Source organism: Benincasa hispida, chromosome 9 (assembly GCF_027475165.1).
Source record: "Benincasa hispida cultivar pf3 chromosome 9, pf3_genome.v1.1, whole genome shotgun sequence".
Lineage (NCBI taxonomy): Eukaryota > Viridiplantae > Streptophyta > Magnoliopsida > Cucurbitales > Cucurbitaceae > Benincasa > Benincasa hispida.
This window is the reverse complement of record NC_143486.1, coordinates 69,074,653-69,095,548: the sequence shown is the minus strand read 5'-3', so window position 1 is coordinate 69,095,548 and position 20,896 is coordinate 69,074,653. Positions and strand designations below refer to the sequence as shown.

The following is a 20,896-nucleotide window of genomic DNA, read 5'->3' as shown; positions in this document are numbered from 1 at the left end:
ATTTCAAGGACTAAGTGACCCATGAGCTTACATTTTTGGACACACATCATTGTTCAAAACCCTTTATTCCAAATGCTTCTTGTCTATATTTTTACATTTTTCAGTCCACACATTCATGTTTTTTTCCTCCCAATCTATCACTTCAATTTTTACCCAAATTTTCATCTCTCTTTCCCCTTTCCCTATCATATTATGATGTGAAAGACGATGATGACAACGACAATGATAACATCGACGATATGAAAGATAAGGCAGTTCACAATGATGAAGTTTTAGAGTTATGGAGATTTGAAGGAGTTTCATCACTCATTTTGATGAGGTTACAAAATAAAAAAGAAGCAGCAGAGACAGATTTTGTATTGAGAAAAAAAAAGGAAGAAGAAGAAAAGAAGAAGCTATTTGCATAACCAATTTTCTATAATTAAAAAAAAAAAAAAAAACAGCAATCTAAATATACATAACAAACAGCAAAAACTATTCACTTTTCTAGTATTTCAAAAGTTGTTGAGAACAGAAACTAATTTACAAGAATATGATGCTGTGTAGGAAGTATAAGAGAACTCATCTGTGAATGAATTATATGCCGAAATCTTTCCAAGAGTTGTCATCATCTTGGCCCGGAGAGCTTCACAGCTGAAAGATACGCATCGCTGTTGCAGTCCGATGGCCCAGAAGAGGTTCCTCCCTCACTGATTGATTTGAAGAAACTTGAAAATAGGCGAGAACCGAGAGGGGAGGAAGTTGGAGGCGGAGGAACGGCACAAAGGCCTTCGAGCATTTGGACTACTCTAGTCATTGGTGGCCTGAGATGCATATCTTCTTGTATGCACCACAGTGCAACTTTAATGGCTGTAAAAACTCTCTCATCACCATTTTTTATGACCAGATTTGAGTCAAGGATGTTTTCAAGTCTTCCTTCTTCCATCATTTTAAAAGCATAAGATGGGAAGTGGCATTTTTCCGAAGTTTCTGTTGAGTCAAAGTTTTTTCTTCCCCCAATTATCTCGAGCAATACCATACCGTAGCTATACACGTCACTCTTCTCTGAAATGGCGTAGTTTGTGATCCACTCTGGAGCAAGATACCCTCGAGTTCCTCTTAGTGTCGTAAAAACATGGCTCTGCTCATGTGTCATTAGCTTTGCAAGGCCAAAGTCTGATACTTTTGCAAGGAATTTGTCGTCCAGAAGCACATTTTCGGGTTTGATGTCACAGTGAATAATCTTTACATCACAATCTTCATGGAGGTAAGCTAGCCCCTTAGCTGTTCCTAACGCAATATTGAATCTTGTATTCCAATCTAACAAAAAATCTTCTTTATTCTTCCTAAATATCCATTTGTCCAAAGAACCATTTCCCATGTATTCATAAGCAAGAAGCTTGTGTGATCCTTCAGCACAATAGCCCTTGAGCCTGACCAAGTGAACATGATGGATACTACCAATTATGCTCACTTCAGCTCGAAACTCCTTCTTCCCTTGACCAATTGCTTCCAATTTCTTCACAGCAACCCGAGTTCCATCAGGTAGAACTCCTTGATATACTGAGCCAAATCCTCCTTGACCAAGTTTCATAGAGAAATTATTGGTTGCAGTTTGAAGATCGTCGTAGCTATAACGAATAGGCGCCCCTGTTAAACCATCCAAGAAGTTATCATCCTCGGAAGTCTCTTGAAGAGTTCCCGGTAGTTTTCTCTTTTTCCTGTAGTAACAAAATGCCAAATAAACTAGACCACAAATGACGAACACGGTAAAAACAATGATGATCGCAACAATATGAGAGTTCATTCCACCATTTTTACTCCCTCCGTTGTTGTCACCGCTGCCTCCATTCTTCAAGACCTTGATGTATGAAACAAAGTCAGAGTCCTCATTGGAGTTTTGAAAGCTACCAACGTCATCCAACAAGAAGCAGTTCCCCGTTCGGCTTTCAAAGAACAATGCACGGCAAGAACAGTTGCTCATGCAAGAGGTTTTGCAACCATTTAAATCAGTCGAAGTGGATGGTAGGAATCCAAGTGCAAAATATTTTACCCCAGTCCCTGCATTTACAAGCTCAATACTTCCATTTGATTGATCACAAGGAGAGACAATCCCATGTTGACAATTCGGTTTGGTGCTAAGAACTGAAGGACATTGGCATCGGTTCCCACTATAACATATAAAATATGGGCCACACGGTTCCGGTGTGCTACAAGAGTCTTCAGGTATCTTAGTAGTTGAAGCCGCACCAGAAACTTGAAGATTATAAAAAGACACAAAACCATCATCTCCTAAAACTGCTATCCAAGTTGCATTTTCATTGGCTATATTCGAGAAGATGAATTGCCAGAGCAAGACTTTGCTTCGATCATAAAACTTCCAAGAGTTCACATCAAGAGTCGCCGAGAAGACTGCCCCGCCATTTTTATTAACGGTTTTACGATTCTCCTTAGCCATAGACCAGTAAGGCTGTGGGGATTGAAAACCTGCTAAGAGTGTCATATCACCAGACTTCATTTCAAGGTAATAGCTAATGTTATTATTACTAAGATCACTCACAAGTCTCATTCCTTCAACAAAATCCTGCCCTGATAAAAGAGTATCAGTTGGATGACTAAAACTCTGCCAAACTATTCCATTATCGCTGTCGTTCGCTCGTAAAACCAAATTTCCCGAGTCTTGCAACTCCAAGGAAGAAACCCCTTTGTCACTTGAATTTGTAGACCAAACCACAACAGAACCTTTCTTCAACATTGCATTTCCCTTCTCATCAAATGTAAACTCATCAGAGTTAGCAACAGGGAAGGCCCTGTTTGCAGACCAAACTACTCTTAAGCTGTCTGTGTGGATGACAGCCAGTAAAAACATTGTGACATCTTGAGTAGTCACAAACCCAAATCCAAATGTAGAATTATTTGACATAAGAAACAAGCCATTGTTATCAATCCATCTCATTTGAGATCCTTGAAACCCTGGAGAGATTTTCCCAAAACTCCTAGTACTTGCAAAGCATACTTCACATTGAATCAAAATAAACAAAGACAACCAAGCCAACAAACAGATGAAACCACCAAAATTTGAAGCACCCATCACAAAATTTTCAGAATCAAACTCCAACCCAGTTGGGGAAATTAATCAAATAAGAAAAAAACAACACAAAAACAGACCTCTCAGTGGTAAATATCATATTACAACAGCACCAAAAAAAAAACCCAATATCAATATACTTCACATATCCATAGGGTTAAAGAAAAGTAGAAGTTTCTAAAGCCAGATTGCAAGAGGTAAAACCAACCCAAACTTCCCTAGGACCTCAAAATTGAAAATCCATGGAAGAACAAGAGAACATTGAACTTCAATGGGGTCTGATCAAATCAATGCTTGGGGAAGAAGAAAACAGAGGTAATAATGAAACTGACCTCTGAAAATGGTGGGAAAAGGACCAAAGCTCGAGGTTGTACGAGGAAAAAGAGGGGCTGTCGCTGGTTGTTCTTCAATGTTGGTCTGAAAAGAAGAGAAAAATAAGGATTGTTGGGTAGAAATTGCTTGTCCTGTCTCTATGTTCTTAGAGATACCGCCATTTTCTTTTTACCCACCAAAGAAAAGATGAGCAAAGTGTTCATATGGCGTTCGTCAGTGATAATATTTAATGACTTTTGCTTCGCTTTCGTTCTTTATTTTTCTTCTTTCTTCTTTCTTCTTCTTCTTCTTCTTCTTCATCTCTTGAGAGATCCCAAAAAAGATTCAAAACTTCAATATTTTATAATGTAAAACTTGGTGTTGGGATCATAAATTGTCAATTTCTGAATTTGGGTTTTTTTTCTTTTAATTTTCTTTGAGCTACAATCCAAAGTGATGACACCCCACTTTATGAATTTGGAAAGTTTTGAGATTTAGTGTTGCAAATTCAAGTTTTTTTTTCCTTTCAAATTCAAGTATAATTCAATTCAATAGGAGGTAGATAAGATACCTATAGAATATTGACGGTTGGATTCTCACTCTATGATTGTTGAACTAATAAAAATTAATGGTAGAGTGAAAATTGAACTATCAATCATTTTTGTTTGTTCTTTTCTTTTCTTTTTCTTTTTTTTTTTTTTTTTTTTTTGTTTAAATTGGGATGAAGAAAGTAGGAGTGAAAAAAAAAGGTAGAAAATCAAAAAATCAAACAAAACCAAATTGATTTACTATTCGGTTTGTTTCTTAGTATAAAATTGGACACTTTGCTGGTATTTAGGAAAAACAAAAAATTAATGGATGAGATTTTTTTTTTTAATTGAAACTCCCCATCAAAACCAAATCGAACTTAAGGGTGTGTATATCTTTAAAGTATCGGATTGAGAAAAAAATAAAAATGTCTAATTTCAATCTATATAAATAAGAAATAGTCCCACATTTTATTTAAAGAAAAAGACAATTCAAAACAAAAGCAAAAAATAAAAACTAATTGATTTGTTTTATTTTTTATTGGACATTTGATTTTTTTTTTTAAAATCGATCGGGGTGTTTGGTTCTTTATTAGCATCAAAGTCGATAGAACTTTCACTCCTATAATAAAGTTTTAGGTACTATTAAACCATCTTTAATTATATTCAATGGTCTAAATTTTGAAAATTTGAATATTCCTAAATATTCATCTTTTTCTAGAAAAGTTATAAAAATCTTTGCCCTAACTTTGGTTGAAAATTTTGTAATGTAGGTAGCTTTTCATATGTTGAATTTTAAAAGTAGGACTCTTTTTCCTTGCAAGCATATTTAACATTAGCAATATTTTAATTGAGCTATTGTTACAATTTTATGGTTAATTCTAATTAAAAAAATATATATTAAAATGAATAATGTATAATGGGATAATTTAATTAAATGGAAAGGGTGTAACATGAAAGATAGTAGTAGTGGGGGAGGTGATAGGTTCTTGCATATTTCTTTTTCTAGCTAATAAATAAATGCAACTTTGTTTTATATTTTCTAAAAAAAATTGATCCCCACATGTTTCAATCTTATTGGTTTGTTGACTCCAAGTTCAACTAAGCACATTTTCTCATTTATTTTATTTAACCAAGTTGATTTTTTTTTCTTTAAATAATTGCACATTGAATTTTTCTATGCTTCTTCCTCCAAATGTAAATAATTTTCAATATCAAAAAAAAAATGTTGATAATTTTCAATTGATTCCAAAGGAAAAGGCCAAAGGCAAAACAGCAAATCCCTTGTAGAATCTTTTTCAAACCTTCTAGCATTTTACTTGGACTTACATTTATGTTTCAAAAGTATTTCTTTCATCTTCCTTTTACAATAGGACAATTATATTATATGGTTCAAAATTAAATTTATGTGTTACTTATATAAATGTCAACATTTCAGTTTACTCTTTTCATCGTGAAAATTTATTCTTTTGTTGTCTAATTGTTGTAATCTTTAGTAATGAAAATTTATTCATTTGTCGTCTAGCTGTTGTAATCTTTAGTAATCATCAAAAAGATAGCAAAGTTAGAGGTACATTATTTATGCCGCTAGTTATCTAAGAAGACTTCATTTCTCGTGAATTAAAAAATAATAGTTAGTTTTATATTATATAAAATAATGAATTGCATCTAGTAGTATATAAGGAGCGCTTAGGCCTTCAATTTATCTTGAGTGGAGTTGGTCCACATAATATTTGGGTCTCCTATTATAACAGTTAAAGTTCCCGATTATTATAACGAAAAAAAAAATTTGGGTGCAACCCTGTATCCAATAAAAACATGTCATATGACAAATTTTTTTAAAAAAAAAGTTTAAAAATTTATTTTTACTATATGAAGGAAAAAAGAGAGAGAGAGAGAGAGAGAAGGGTTGGATTAATCATTGTCCTATAATTTATTTCTCACAATTAATTGTAGTAAAACTATTTAAAAATCCTCATTGTCTGATATACTTGCTATTTTATAATCATTCTCCCACTCTTCATTTGTAATCCAAGTTAAAATAGTTTGCACTCAAACATAGATTATTATAATTCAGACTAAAATAGTCACACTCCAAACACAAACTATTATAATCCATTGATTACAATAACCAACTTAACCTCTAAACAGTTCTTTAAAGCTTTAAAGATTGATGTTTTTTTAATAAAAAATAATTAATAAATAATGCACAAATAATTTTTAAAAAAATTATGAGTTCAAGGTCAAGGTAGTGAAATAGTAGAATCCTTCTTTTTTATGTTGTATAAAAAAACTAAGCAGTTAAAGTGAGCCCAGCTCAGTGGAATTGACATGTGTTTTGTCCTTTTCGAGTTTCAATCCTTCACCCATGTTGTTCTAAAAAAAGAGAGACTTTATAAAATCGAGAAGATGAGAAAAAGTTAAAACTAAAAAGTGAAGTCTCATTTTTTCTCTAAATATTCTTACAGTTGTTTATTGTTACAGTTTTTAAATTTGGGTTGATTTTTAAAAACACTAATTTTAAAAAGTATAAAACCAAAATCAAATAGTGATAGAGGTATAACTTCTAAGGAACCAAATGAGAAATAGAGGGAAAAGAACAAATGTGTCATAAACTTAGAAAGCAAGCATGTGATAGTTTTAAAAGTTTAAGTAATTTTGTCTTCCTTGTGCTTGCATACATATTTAATGTCAAATTGCATGGGAATACCAAAAAGAAGAGCAAAGTAAAGCATCCCAAAAATGATAATTGAGACCAACAAGAAAAAAAAAAATAATAAACAAAATTTTCTATCAACAATTGGTACATAAAAAATAGATTAAAGTGAATTAAAAATTTCATCAATAAATTGACATGTGATTGAAAATTAACTAGATTTCATAAGACTTTACAAATGTACATTATAAATAGTTTCTTGGATAGATAAGTTTTCAAGTCAATTTGAAAATAGTTTAGTGGATAAGACACTAATTACTATTTCAAAAGTTGATAGTTCGATCTCACAATTAGTAATCGTTGCACTAAACAAAAAGATACGTTTTTTAAGTGTGAAAGTTTGGATTTTTTTTTTTTTTTTTAATGAGCAATTGATTTTGTTAAAAATGATGTTAGAAACTATTCCATAATGGCAACCAAAATTTGAAATTTCAACTATAAAAATGACCTTTAATTTGGTTTGAATAATGAGCAAAAATAAAGTACAAAAGTCACTTGCTTTAAGACTTGGAAAGGGTGTCCATAAACCATACAATGACTTTAGCTTTTGGAATAATCTTTGAAGAAAACAATACTCAATCAACTTTCTTATAAAAATAGTCCTATGTTTCAAACCAATCAAAAAAGGGTTACAATGGATTTCAAACATTTTTATAAACATATTGATGAGAAAATCAATAATGGTCGTTATTTTTTAAAGAAAAATTTACTAAACTACCTAAATTCGTGAGCGTTACCTGAATAACTAAAGAAAACAAGTTAAAAAAGTTATTGTCATGGATACATAATAAGATAAAGAAAGCATATTGTCTTATATTGATAGTGAAGTTTATCCTTATATTAACTTGAAGCTTTTCCATTTGTAAAATGTCAATCGTGTTGATAAATGCATGAAATTAAGTTTTTTTTTTTTTTTTACGGTAGAACAATGAGCTTCATATTATTTGTTTGGAGCTCAAATTTATACTTAACATCTAAATCTGCATCAAATTAGATCGATTGTATTTAATGGATATTCAAAACTATTTATGTACTTGAAAGTTTAAGCCCCCCAACCTCACTATAAGTGAGGTTTAAAGCCAAAGATCTCATTATCTTAATTGAAGTCATTGGTGTTAACACTTGAACAAACTTTTACCAAACATATATAATAAAGAAGAGGATGATGCAGATTGTCAACCTTCCACATGAAGATATTCACATGATTCAAATGGCTTTTGTTACTATCTCAATGCCTTATTAAATAAAACAAGATATTACACTGCATCTACATAGCTCGATTATAGCGATAACTTAAACGATACAAGGCTAATGTCCTATCATCTTGCTACTAACAACAACGCAAGAACATCACGAGTAAATTGAATCCAACAACAGAAAGACATTGATCATACAAGTAAATGCTTTCTATCATCTAAATTGATTTAGAAGCTCTGCTCCCTCACTAATGGGAATCTAATGCACCATATGTACCATGGAGAGGGAAGAAAGCAAACGTTTTGTCTAGTTGGGACGAGCGACCCGAGGAACTCGTGATTTGCCTTTGAGAGGCGATAGCACCAATGTCATTGATCGTCTTGGATTGACCGTTGTTGATGCTCGAGTGTGGAATGGAAAGAGGGCCCAACCGCAACGATAGATCACAAGTTGTTTTCTGTTGCTTGTGAAGAGTACTATTTACTAAATCAATTCTGTTGTTTCTTGCAGGAATCACATCATTGGAATGGAAGTACTTAAACGGAGCTGGACCAGAGAAAATTGGATTGCTGTGGAGGGGCATTGGTTGGATTTCGATACCGGATACGCATTGATTGCTTCCATGATACAATGGACACAAAGAAAACATGTTCCATCCAGCAACGGTCTCTGTTAGGAGCGGTTGCCTACCGATCAATGGCCAAATATTCTTATACACAGTTGAAGTCGGGTTTGTGCTATGAACACCAACATGGTTTTGGTTTTTCGGTTGGGCTTTCGATACATTTCTCGTCTGCTTTGACAAATTTGGACAAGATGAGAAGTGTTGTGAACTCAAAACAGTTGGCCTAATGGAGTTGGTGTAGTGAGGTGATGTGTCTAAGACCTGTGGAGTGCAGGAATTAAGGTAGCCCCTCAGATTACTACCTCGGTTACTCTTCGACGATCTTCTCGGCGTGCAGCCCAAATAGAGAGCAGCTGAAGAGGGCAATTGTTTTTTAACAAAAGATTAGGACTTATAACAAAACATTTACAAATAAAACAGCCATTTTCATCCTCAGTTATACAATTTCAAGCTAAGTTTCATATACTACCTAATATTGCACAAAATCATAGATTTTCAATAACAACACAGCCAAGATTTTGGTAACCGTAGGCATCTCGACCAACTTACATGTCTCAAATGATCCTAGGAAAAAATGATCTTAGTCTACCATCATCTAAACGAATCTTGCAAGATAACCGTTTCACAGACTAACCCAACATTGCAATAAAATCATATATTCTCGATATCGAACACAAACTACCTACATATTGGTAACTTTAGGTGTCACACGTACATTTCGAACTATTCTATGAAACATCTTACTCGACAGTGATATTGACTATTCCCAAGAAGTAAATGTTCTATTCTACAACATTGAGACGATAAGTGGTGACGATAGTTCGAAACTATGATCTTTAACTTCTCTTTGTTACCTTTTTGACCATTTAGTTCTTAATGACATACATACAAACGTTGGTCTCATACAAAATATGGTAACAAATTAAATTTTGCAGAGGCACCTTCAATACAAGGATGAAGAAACTCCCCAGTTTCGGCATCCTTATCAAGCCGAATTATCATATTAATCGCTTCATTTATTCGGGCCCATAGTGTAGTAATATCCATGTATTCAGCCTGTGCAAATGTATAGATGAACAATGTGAGTTTATCATAATCTGTGAACTTTAATTGCTAGTTCAGTTTGGACCTTAAACATTCAAATGTTTCTGTTTTATTTGCTCACTTTGCATAAAAAACTATTTTATCTACTTATTAGAGACAATAAAGTACCAATATTAGGATTTCATTCACTAAATTATATATATAAAAAAAAAGGGACAGTTGCAAATATAGACATTAAACCTAAATTATTAGCAGATATAACATAATGTAAAAAAATTACAAATATGACCAAAGTTAAATAATCTATCAGTGATAGACCATATTATTAGTAGGAGTCTCAGTGATAGACCATATCACTGGTAAGAGTATCTATCACTGATAGACTTGGGAGTCTATCAACGATAAAAGTCTATCGTTGATAGACTTGACTATATTTGCAATTTTTTTAAAATGATATTATACACTTGATTGTTATTCCTAAAAATGCTATCAATTGCAATTACCCCAACTTTACTAGTACACCTATTCTTCCAAAGGTTGCGATATTACTCTTCAGCTGTTATAAGTGCTTCAAAACTACACATATAGCAGTAAGTTTTCAGAATTTCGAACGAAAACTGAGACTTAGAAGGATGTGATGGTGACCTAAACATTTTTTACTTAAATACTAAAGGATTAATACCCTCAGGATAGATTAGAAACCTTAATGAAGGATCAAGGTTAATACTGCAACTTTTTGAAAGTATAGAAGTATTTTGGAAACATTCAAGGTTATTTTTTATAATTTAACAAGATTTTATTTTATAAAAGCTTTGCCAATATGGACTAAAGTAATTTTTTTAAATTGAGGATAAAAAAACAGAACACAACAGAGATACACCCAACAACAAAATAGGTCTCATTCAGGTACAGAAAATGACCATATAACAAAAAACACAGTAGAAACTTTGATAAAGGGTTAAAAAAAATAAAACAAAACAAAAAAAGAAGGAAAAGAGAGAACCTCAGAGTCAGCTTTAGAATACAAAATCTCTTCAGCTTTAAGAACAACAATGGGAAGCTTCTCTTGCCACTCCTTATTCTTCTTTGTAGCACAGCAATGAACTTCACTAACAACCCTAAACAGACAACACTCAAAAATCAAACATTCCACCCAAAAAAAAAAAAACAGATTCCATAGCCAAAACAAGAAAAGGGTTTAGAAGAAGAAGGAACCTGAAAATCTCTTGAATGAGAGAACCTCTAATGGGTTGATGTCTTTCACTATGCCAAGCTCTCCTCACACACTCAAATGGCCGACACCCTGTTCTTGGGGGCATCCTCACACTAACAACCTCCAAAATGTGTGGCAATGGAGTGTGAGAAAAGGGAGAAATGGAGAATCATGGCCAAATAAAACGGGGGGAGGGGGAGTCTGAACGTACATTGGGAGAATGAGAGAGAAAAAAAATGTTAAATGGCAAATCTTGTCCCTATCATTTAGAAAATATTAGAATTTAATCTCTATATTTTAGAATTTATCGTAAATTTCAAGTAGATGGAGTGAGCTATTATAGGTCACTATATATTTAGGATTTCGATTAAAACAGTTGGAAACGTTTAAGGTGAAAAAATAGTTATTATAGTTTGTATTTGGGGTTGGATCATTTTAGTTTGAGTTATAATAGTATGTGTTTGAGGTGTAAACTATTTTAGTTTGAGAAATAAATAGTAAATACGGTAGGAAATAATAAAAAAATTTATGAACATAAAATAGTAAAAATGGTAGAAAATTGGGGTTTTGAAATAGTATTAATCATAACTAATTAGAGACTACAAAAGAGTAGTTACTTAGCCAGTAGTGGTTATTATAGTCTTAAGGATAGTCCTTGCTCCAATGTTTCCAACCATTATAATCTACAATTAACTACATAATTACTATTTCATTCTCCTTGTCACAATGTTTACTATTTATTATTCGGATAGTGTGCACTTTAAACACAAACTATTGTAAGCTAGACTAAATTAGTATGTATCCGAAATACAAACAATCATATAATCTATAGACTATAATAACCAACACAACACCTCAAATATACTCTTAATCTGTACGACTTGATAAAATCAAATAAGGGTATCGAAGATCATATGAACTAGTTAGGAGATTTAATGACCTAATTTGGGAAGAGAGGAGGATTTGAAGGGTTTAGGGTGTGCCCCCACAAAGACACATGCTGACTTCCCAAAGAGTCATCAGTCATTATCTGTTGAGAAGAAGGGGGAGAAATGAAAGGGTGTTGTCACTGTCAGAACCCTCATTTAAGCTTCACTCTCTGTAATGTCTCAGTGTGTCTGTGCCTTTGCCTCTGTGCCCATCCTCCCCCCCAACACAAAAAGTCATTTGCTTTTCCCTTCTTCTTTTTTTTTTTTAATCTATTCATAGTCTTGAAATGAGCAAAGGAAAGAGGGAATATCATATTTGGAGGGCTCTTTATTCCTAAAATGTAAAGGTTGGATCCAGTTATTTTATTTTATTTTTATTGGATTGAATAAATCTTTTTTCAATTTGGTTAATCGAATTACATATATAATAAGAAGAAATATATAGATTTTATTTTATTTAATGTTTGACTAACTATGGACGGGTGTATTTTCAATGTTTTTCTTTTAAGATTGTTATGATGTTTGTCTTTTTGTTCAAAATTTGTAATTAATAACGTGCGTATTTAAAATTTAACTTTGAGTTTTATGAGATTTTAGTTATTAGTTATTTGTTATAGATAAAATCAATAAGAAAAAAAAATAACAACTTAACAATCCGACTCGATCCAAATTTTGATAGTTAGGTTGGGTTGGAGACTATTCGAGTTTTTCGAGTTAGTCCAAACAACCTCATTTCAACCCAATCCAATTCAATTTTGTATCTTTCTTTAAAACTTGTAGTGAGTAATAGGTTAAAGGTGTTGGGAATGTCCTAAACTTGTAATTCGTAAATATTGTTGAACATATTCTATTTATCAATAAAACTATTATCGAATATTTTATTCAATAAATTGTTATTGATATTGCATTTTATTATAAAAATCCAACAAACGAATCAAATGCTATAATGTGAATACTTTAATTTTATGTGGTGGCATAAAAGATGATCAATTTTTAGTATATAGCCAAAATGGTCGATAAGTATATGAATGAGATTGGGTACCTTATCTTAGTGACACTATTGGATGTGGCCCATTTTGTATACTGATACAGATGATATGATCCCAAAATCATTTTATGTGGAGACATGTGAGTGTGGGCATCCTATGCAATGAGTTTGCATAAGACCGGACCACAAAATAAGTCACTTTTCTTTATAACGACCGTTTACTTTTAAAACTGACTATTTCAAATTCAAATGACATAGGATAACTCGATCTTAATCATGAGCTAACTATGAACTCATGTTTATATGAGATTATCCTTTGATCTACATAGGTGAGAATAATCCAACAACACTACTGAATAAGCCTCCCATTTTGGGATATGACAGGATAAATAGTTGGGGACTTAGCTCTGGAGGATGGAATTCACTCCTACTCGATTTAGGGTTAGCAAATAGGTTGTTCTCTTAAACGTGGAATCCTGGTCTTGAACAAAGGGGCCCCACCCTCTCTTGATCAAGAGGGTCATGGTTTATGAATCGGACTATAAACCAATTGTTCAATGAAGGATCAATGAGAGTTTAAGGAGCAAGATGTAATTACAGGAGTAAAACGGTAATTTTGACCTAGCTATAAATACGAACGACCTGAGAATGACCGACTTACCGAGTATGATTAAAATTGACATAAATATATCTACAGTGAGAATAGTGCAACTATCAAGCTATAGTGATGTGTCTTGGTAGTTAACAAATGGTGATTAGTTCGATTGAAAGAGTTTTACCAATTAATTGCAAATCATTGGAGCCCATGATCTCTAAGTCCATAAAGTCCATCTACTAGTTCGTAAGTGAATTGAATAAAATTAAAACAATGAGATTCGAAATTAGGATTTTGAATTTGAAGTGTTCGAATTCAATTAGGGTTTCTATTAATTGTATTTGATACAATTGAAACGTTTAATTTTTGTCAAAATTAAACGAAATTGGAGAATTCAAAATATTTAAATAATGATTTAAATATTTGATGATGTAAAATATAATATTTAATAATTGATATTAAATTAAATTAATTTAAATTAGTTTAATTAACTATTCAATTTTATTTAATTTTGAAATTTGTTCAAAATTGATATTTTGATTAATTAGAATTTTAGATTTTTGAAAATTCAAAATTATAAAATTAAAATTTGTTTTTTCGAAAAATTAGATTTAATTTAATTTGATTAATTAAAATTAATTGAAAATTTAAAATTGAAAGTGGGAAAACCCAATCTTGGATTTCCCACTAAAGTTAACACCTCATGCCACTTTAATTTTCAATGAAAATTGAAGTGGCATCAACCACGCCAACTAGTTTGGGTCTTTATCTATAAATTGAAGTTTTGAACTTCAATTACCTCTTCATGCAATTAGTTTTTAGTTGAAATTCTGCAAAAGGTGAAAACCAAGCAAACCCTCCTCTATCTCACTTAGATCCTACTTAATTCAGTGTTTCCACCACACGATTCAAGTTAGATAATAGTATAAAAGATCTATGTGGTAGTCTACTAAAGGATTGAAGCATCAATTCGTGGATCTCAACTAGAATCGAAGTGTTTTCATCAAAGGTATTGTGTTTTAGAAACTCTCTTCAGAAATCACATTTCAATGCATATTTTAAGCTCAAATTAAATGTAATCAGAGTACTTATTGATTCTGATTTTTTCCGTTGCTCGTTAGTTTACTCAATCAGAAGGTTCACTTTTGAGATTTTTTTTTTTTTTTTTGGATGACAATATTAAATTTTAAACTTTTGTTAGAGGGTTTAGTAAGTGTTAGTTTAGAAAGTCTATGTTTCTGAAACTATTGTCCATGTGTTAAGTGAAGATTAATAAAAATATGAACATGCAACAGATAGGTATGATAAATGGCATGTCACATTGATAGGAAAAACATAATTTTTAATCCAATTCCAAAGTATTATTAAGACCTAAAAGTAAGAGAGACTAGTGATCATCGGGTTATGGAATGTTATTGATTGATTTTTCTGTAATGAAGGAACACCTACGATTTATATTTCTACGATTTCCCACCCTACACCATGTCGCCATTGAATTTAAAGTTGGAGTACTATGGTTAAAAAATGTAACTTTGCTATACTAAATTATTGAATTTTAGGGCCTTATTTTCAAATTCAACAACAAAAGCTTGATATCCAACAAGCTTAAAACACAAGTTTTCTTTTGCATTGTTGTAAACTAAAATAGTATATATGCAAAAAAACACATAAATAACAAAGACACCATGCTTGGTTTTTATTTATTTATTTATTTATTTTAAGAAAAACACTATGATCAAAACATTGTGAATTAATTTATTGAACAAATTCAACAATTTCAAATTTTGTATTAGCCAAAATAATGATAATATCAATAGAAGTTCTCATTACCAAAATGAATATAGTTGAACTATATAAATCTTGCACTATGGACTTCGTATTAGAGATTCAGTTACCAGGTTCCGTTTAAGCCCAATAATGGTGGGCTGAATAATCGGGCTAGTTAGGGATAGTGGAAAATGGGCCTGAACTTTCCTTTTGGGCCGGCCCTCAAAGTACCGGCCCAGTATGTGTTGTTGAATACAGCAGAGCACCAGATTTTTTTTGTTTTTGTTTTTTTATTTTTTCAGTTTTAATAGCTTTAGCCAATGGGCAGCTCGTGAAGACAGAATTGACTTTACATGAACATCGTGTTTGCCGCTAGATTCTTTTGCTTTTTTTCTTTTTCCTCTCTACATTCTCGTAGGATTTTTTTTTTTTTTTAAATATAGAAAAAATAATCAAAGTATTCACAAATATAACAAAATTGACTATAATCAATTACTATACGTGTCTATCTATCTATATTATATTATGATAGACATAGATATTAATCTATTGCGGTAGACTGATATTTTGTTATTATTTATAAATATTCTTAACCGTTTTGTTATTTGAAATAATTTTTTTCATTATTAGAGCTTAAAAAGGTCAAAATTTTTATTAAAGAAACCCATCACTGTTGATTGTTTTTGAATTTACCAAACATTGAATTTCAAATGATAAAGTCATTCTGAATAAAATAAAGCAAGAAAACAGAACAGATCAAATACCATTTGACAGAGATGTCGATGCCAAATCAGCAACATTTGAGCCATATTTAACATAAATAATTAGTCAACTAATGAAAGGAAGCAAATTAGACAACCAATTACAGTAAGGAATATTGACTGCAAAATAAAGCAGTTCATAGATTAGAAACATGCCTTTTTAATTGGAAAATCCAAGTCAGATGACAAGTGGCAATTGATTAGAGCATCATTTGTCCTGATTACTAGGAACAGGAAGAAAGATCAAAACAAATTTACAACAGAGTTCAAGGCATTTAAAGTGTAAAAAGTAAAAAACAAGACAAATAAGTTGAGAAAAGTGAAAATTTAAAAATTAATACTATTCTAGTCCTTTCATAACTTTCTAAAACGATAAAAATAAAAGTATAAGGACCAAAATGAGTTAAAGTTGAAATTACGTGAATCTCATCTTGAAAATATAAAGACTAAAATGAACTAAAATCGAGAGTTCAGGATTACTTTGGATACTTATCCAATTAGAGTAGGGATTTATGGGACTTCCATTATCAAAATCCATAAAACAATATCAGCTTCCATAGTCAAACAAAGTTCCAACACCATTTTTCTCGCACAAATAGCAGAAGGAAACAAAAATTATATCATTTAGGCAAAGAAATACACTAAGAATACAAGATTGACAGAGTATATATATGTAAAAGGCAAGCATATATTTCATTGAGGAACGTAGTAATACCCGCCCATTCCGTTCATCGGAGGCATTCCATAGGGCATCGGAGCCATTGGTGCCATGCCTGTATTGTAGTAACCTGGAGGGTTACTGATTTTGTTCAAACTGCTCTGCCCCTGCATCCCATCTCTTGCATACTGCTGCCATAACTGCTGTTCCTGCATCAGCAGATGCTGTTTCTTCTCCATCTCCACCATTTGCACATAAGAAGGAGCTGGAACGCTTAACGATGCGGCAAAAGGATCCTGATTCACTGTCTGGACAGTTCCATCTGGAGCTGGAAGAGCCAGTATCGGAGTTTTGCTATTCCCAGGGCCAGGCAATGCTACACTGCTAGCGCTTCCACCGCTCAGCTGTGCGGTGCTAGTGTGCTGCCTAACCATTCCTTGATCATACATCCCATTTAGCAACAACGGGTCCAGTCCACCACCGAGTGCTGCTTTCTGCCTTGATAGATTGCTTGCTGTCTCAACCAAAGCCAACTCCCAATCGGCTTTGCCAGGTTCGGCAGCTGGGGTCTGCCAGGCAGAGGTTACTTCTGGCTGTCCATCGGAAGGGAAAGCTTCCCAGGATCCATTTGCGCCATTCGCTACTGGACCGGCAAACAGAGCCAATGCCAGTTTATTACCTTGATCATCTGCACTAACTCCATCATCTCTTAGATTGACCAAGTCTTCCGTGACTTGTGGTTGAGGTTTGGGCGCAGGCTGGGGCTCGGGCTCGAGCGGAGGTGGCGTGTAATTTTCAGGTGGAGGAAGAGCTTTTATTTCATTCATATCAGGCACTGGTTCTTCCTCTTCAGGAGCGGGTGGAGGTGGCTCCCTCTCGGGACTCTTTGGTCTCTTCCCTCTTTCCCTCAAAAACTCCTCCAATGTCTCCAGTAACTTGCTAGTGATTCTCTGCACCTCTGGATACTCAGAGGACCTAGCAACTCCCGTATCTTTACACCAATTATAGAATGCAATTAGCTCATCAATCTGCTTGGCTGCACTACCATATGCATCAAATGCCTTCATACAGTCGGAATACTCCATATCAAAGAATTTGTCAAGCAAAACAGCCAAAACCTCACAAATATCTGCATACAATTGAAAACTTTCCCTCACTAGAGGGTACAAAGCATACAAAATCATCCTACTATTCTTCGCCAACCCTGTCGGTCGACATGACAAGAATCTATCCAACAGTCTCTGCAAATGTCCCATCTTCCCGAAAATTCTCTCAATCGCCATTTCCCTCAACGGGGTCACCGGCCCCTTGTTGTTATGCCCCTGCCCCTGCCCGTCCCTCCCCACAGATTCTCCCACATCACCATAAGATCTCGACCTCCTCATCCCACCATAATTTCCATACTCTCTTTCTCCCCTATACTCACCGTAACTGTTATCGTAGGGCCTCGGAGGTGGAGATCTAAAGTCATCTCTTCCATCAAATCTATCATCCCCACGGGAATTTCCCCTTGTACTACCACCTTTCTTCTCAAACAACATCAATTCCAGCCGTTGATCCAAGTAGAATGCATAAGTTCGAACAAACGCTGAGTGATCCCACGAGCTCGAATGAGCTTCATCCTTAAAGTCAGACATATTCAACAGCCTCGTACCTCTTCTAGTAGCATACAAGATCTCCTCCTGAAACACCGGGTCCCCTTCATTCAACAACCTATGCACAAGTATCAGTGCCTTGAGCGCCACAATCCAGTCCCTCGTCTTGGCCAAACGCTTCGAAATCGCCGAAACACACGCACTCACATATCCACGAGAATACGATGTCAGACTCAAAATCTCCCTGATGTACTTCTCACTAGCCGGATCATCGTCATGGCTCGTCGCCTTCACGATCGCCACCTCAAGGTCCGGCGCCATATTACTCGCAACTTTCGCAATTCCAATACTCGTCTGATCCTTCACAGCCCCGATCGCCTTCCGAATCGTACTAGGCGCCATCTCGACAATCTCAACAAAACCCTCAACAAACTCCCCGCTTCCTCTCGAACTCGATCCTCACTTCCCTTCCTCAGTAAACAGTCCACACAGCTATAAAAATATCAAAACCGCAACAAATGGATTAAATCCAGCATAAATCAACCAATGAAAGAAATCAACACTATTTCAAACGACAAAACCACCAAAATCATCAAGCTTACCAGCACTGGAGGCTGAAGAACCTGGATCTGCAACGAAATCCTTCAGATCGGCGCGACGGCGGCGGAATTGACGGAGGTTCTGGAAGGAGATGAGAGAGAAAGGAAGAAGAGAGGGAAAAAGCGAGTCGAGAGAAGAAAGAGTGAGAGATTCGGAGCGATGTTATCGGAGTCGGTGTTTTGCAGTGGGAAACGGGTGGATCTAGGTGGGGGGAGTTGGAGAGCAATAGAATCGATCCTGACCGTTCATTTTTCCATCACGGATCTGAAATATAAATTTGATATTTATATTTATAGGTAATAAATCTTACTTTAATATTGGGACATTTTAGTTTAAAAAATACAGATAAATTGTCACATACTTAAATTAAAATACTAAATTATTACTTAATATGTGTTATTGTAAAAAAATATATATATATTTAATTTAAAAGCTATTTGGCATTTTGTTTTTTATTTTTTGTTTTTAAAATTAAGTTTGTTTTCTCACCACTTATAATAAATTGCATATTTCTTAAATACATTAATTAAATTCTTAAAAAAATTAGAAATATAAATATTTAAAAGTTATTTTTTTATTTTTCAAAATTAGCTTGCTTTTTTAAACCATTAGTAAGAAATAGATAACAAATAAAGAAAATTATGGGTGGAAAAGTGTCTACGAGCTTAATTTTCAAAACTAAAAACAAAAATAGATGCCCCATTTGGTAACCTTTTGTTTTTTAAAATTAAGTCTATAGACATCATTTCCACTCCCAAATTTCTTCGTTTATTATCTAATTTTTACCAATGATTTAAAAAAATCAAACTCAAATTTTGAGAATTAAAAAAAATAAGTTTCAAAAAGTTGTTTGCATTTTCTAAATTTATCTAAAAATTTAATTATTATACTTAAAAAAATATGTAAATCATGATAAATATATATATATATATATATATATATATATAGATAAATAGATTTAATTTAAAAAACAAATAATTATCCTTAAAATTATTAAACGGCGCATGAAGAATTTGGTAAAATGGAAAAAGGAGAGATTTGTATGGAAGGTGGAAGGGGCGTGTCGGAAGAAACGCATAATCATGCATACGACGCGTACGGTTTACGGTATTTCGGCGGTAATTTTCCAATTTTTATCTTTTCTTTTACTTATTCACCCATCACCGTCGGCCTGCACTTCGTTGGTCAATCTTGATCACTTTTATATATTTGACTGTCTTTGTCCTTTTCCTCCTAATTTAACCTCATCGTCAAAATTTTTGGGTTAAAATGTCATTTTTAGTCTTATTGTTTTGAATTTCGTTTCAAAATTTAATATTTGTAATTTTTAATAAAATTTAAAATTAGTCATGTAGTTAGTTAATTTCAATTTATTTTTTAAAAAATGTATCTAGCATTTTTTTAATTGTTTTTAAATAAAAAAAAACAAGTCAAAACATCTAAAAAATATAGCAAAATTTTAGAACTATAATGATAGATACTGATAGACTTCTATCAGTTCGTCTATCATTGATAGTTATAAAATTTTGTTATATTTTATAAATATTTTGAACAGTTTTACCATTTAAAATAATTTTTTTTTATAAATGGGAAAAATATATTTATGTAAAACTACATTTGAGTAGTTTCAAAGAATATATGTGCTTGGTCTTTGGTTTTAAAACATGTAATTTTGTTTATCGAAAAGTTTAAAATATGTGCATTAGATCTCTAAATTTTTTAAAAGTACTTTTTTAGTCCTAAGATCTTGAAAATAGGTTTAAAAGGTCCTTGAAGTATATTATTATTTTATAGAACTATATGTATTCTTTAACTACAAATATAATTTTAGGGAGGGTGTAATTTTTTCAAAATTATTTTTTTAATTTAAAATAATAATAAAAAATTAAATAGGTTGCACGAACTCTTCAATAACTAAAAATGTATATTTTGAAAACTAATGACTAATTCCACCAATTCTAAAAAACAAGGAGACCAAAATTATATGTTTTGAAAACTCGGAAACCAACCATATGCATTCTTCAAAACACACACTAAAAAAATAATTTGTCCTATATTTATATGATTTCTTTTCTCACATAAAAAATAATATTACTACCTAACCAATTTTTATTTTTTTTATTTTTTTTGAAAGAAACTTTGGATAACTAAATTAAAGATCTATTGAAAGTATATTAACTAAAATTAGATGAATGAAATAATGAAATGAGATCAAAATATTTTTTTAACAGTTTTTTTAATTAGATAAGTGTGGTAGTTTGGCCAAAATAATATTTGTACTATCAATATCGAAATTAGAAAT

At 32.8% G+C, this 20,896-nt stretch overlaps 3 protein-coding genes across 4 annotated transcripts; all 3 read right to left on the bottom strand.

Annotated features, from left to right (window-relative positions):
* Nucleotides 1–398: 398 nt before the first annotated feature.
* LOC120087150 (G-type lectin S-receptor-like serine/threonine-protein kinase SD2-5) lies at nt 399–3,839 on the bottom strand. Of its 2 annotated transcripts, XM_039044051.2 has the most exons (2): nt 3,400–3,715; nt 399–2,743 (listed from the first exon to the last, which is right to left on the bottom strand). In XM_039044051.2, exon 2 carries the CDS (start codon nt 2,732–2,734, stop codon nt 608–610), a length of 2,127 nt encoding a protein of 708 aa, XP_038899979.1. In that variant the 5' UTR covers nt 2,735–2,743; nt 3,400–3,715; the 3' UTR covers nt 399–607. The 2 variants fall into 2 exon arrangements, with proteins under 2 accessions (XP_038899979.1, XP_038899978.1); XM_039044050.2 differs by having other exon boundaries at nt 399–3,839.
* A 3,985-nt stretch (nt 3,840–7,824) lies between these two features.
* Nucleotides 7,825–10,928, bottom strand: LOC120086684 (uncharacterized). Its single transcript, XM_039043446.2, has 4 exons — nt 10,704–10,928; nt 10,492–10,606; nt 9,386–9,500; nt 7,825–8,797 (listed from the first exon to the last, which is right to left on the bottom strand). Exons 1-4 carry the CDS (start codon nt 10,805–10,807, stop codon nt 8,067–8,069), a joined length of 1,065 nt encoding a protein of 354 aa, XP_038899374.1. The 5' UTR covers nt 10,808–10,928; the 3' UTR covers nt 7,825–8,066.
* A 5,310-nt stretch (nt 10,929–16,238) lies between these two features.
* Nucleotides 16,239–18,860, bottom strand: LOC120085898 (putative clathrin assembly protein At2g25430). The gene is made up of 2 exons (XM_039042171.2): nt 18,597–18,860; nt 16,239–18,486 (listed from the first exon to the last, which is right to left on the bottom strand). Exon 2 carries the CDS (start codon nt 18,394–18,396, stop codon nt 16,435–16,437), a length of 1,962 nt encoding a protein of 653 aa, XP_038898099.2. The 5' UTR covers nt 18,397–18,486; nt 18,597–18,860; the 3' UTR covers nt 16,239–16,434.
* Between the last annotated feature and the right edge of the window lie 2,036 nt (nt 18,861–20,896).

Excerpts from the sequence above, each read along its gene's own strand:
- LOC120087150 (XM_039044050.2), bottom strand. The coding sequence starts at position 3,070 with ATGGGTGCTTCAAATTTTGGTGGTTTCATCTGTTTGTTGGCTTGGTTG.
- LOC120086684 (XM_039043446.2), bottom strand. The coding sequence starts at position 10,807 with ATGCCCCCAAGAACAGGGTGTCGGCCATTTGAGTGTGTGAGGAGAGCT. Across the intron at positions 9,501-10,491 it reads ATTCTAAAGCTGACTCTGAG|GCTGAATACATGGATATTAC; the intron begins GTTCTCTCTTTT and ends ACATTTGCACAG. Across the intron at positions 8,798-9,385 it reads TCTTCATCCTTGTATTGAAG|CTGCTCTCTATTTGGGCTGC; the intron begins GTGCCTCTGCAA and ends TGCCCTCTTCAG.
- LOC120085898 (XM_039042171.2), bottom strand. The coding sequence starts at position 18,396 with ATGGCGCCTAGTACGATTCGGAAGGCGATCGGGGCTGTGAAGGATCAG.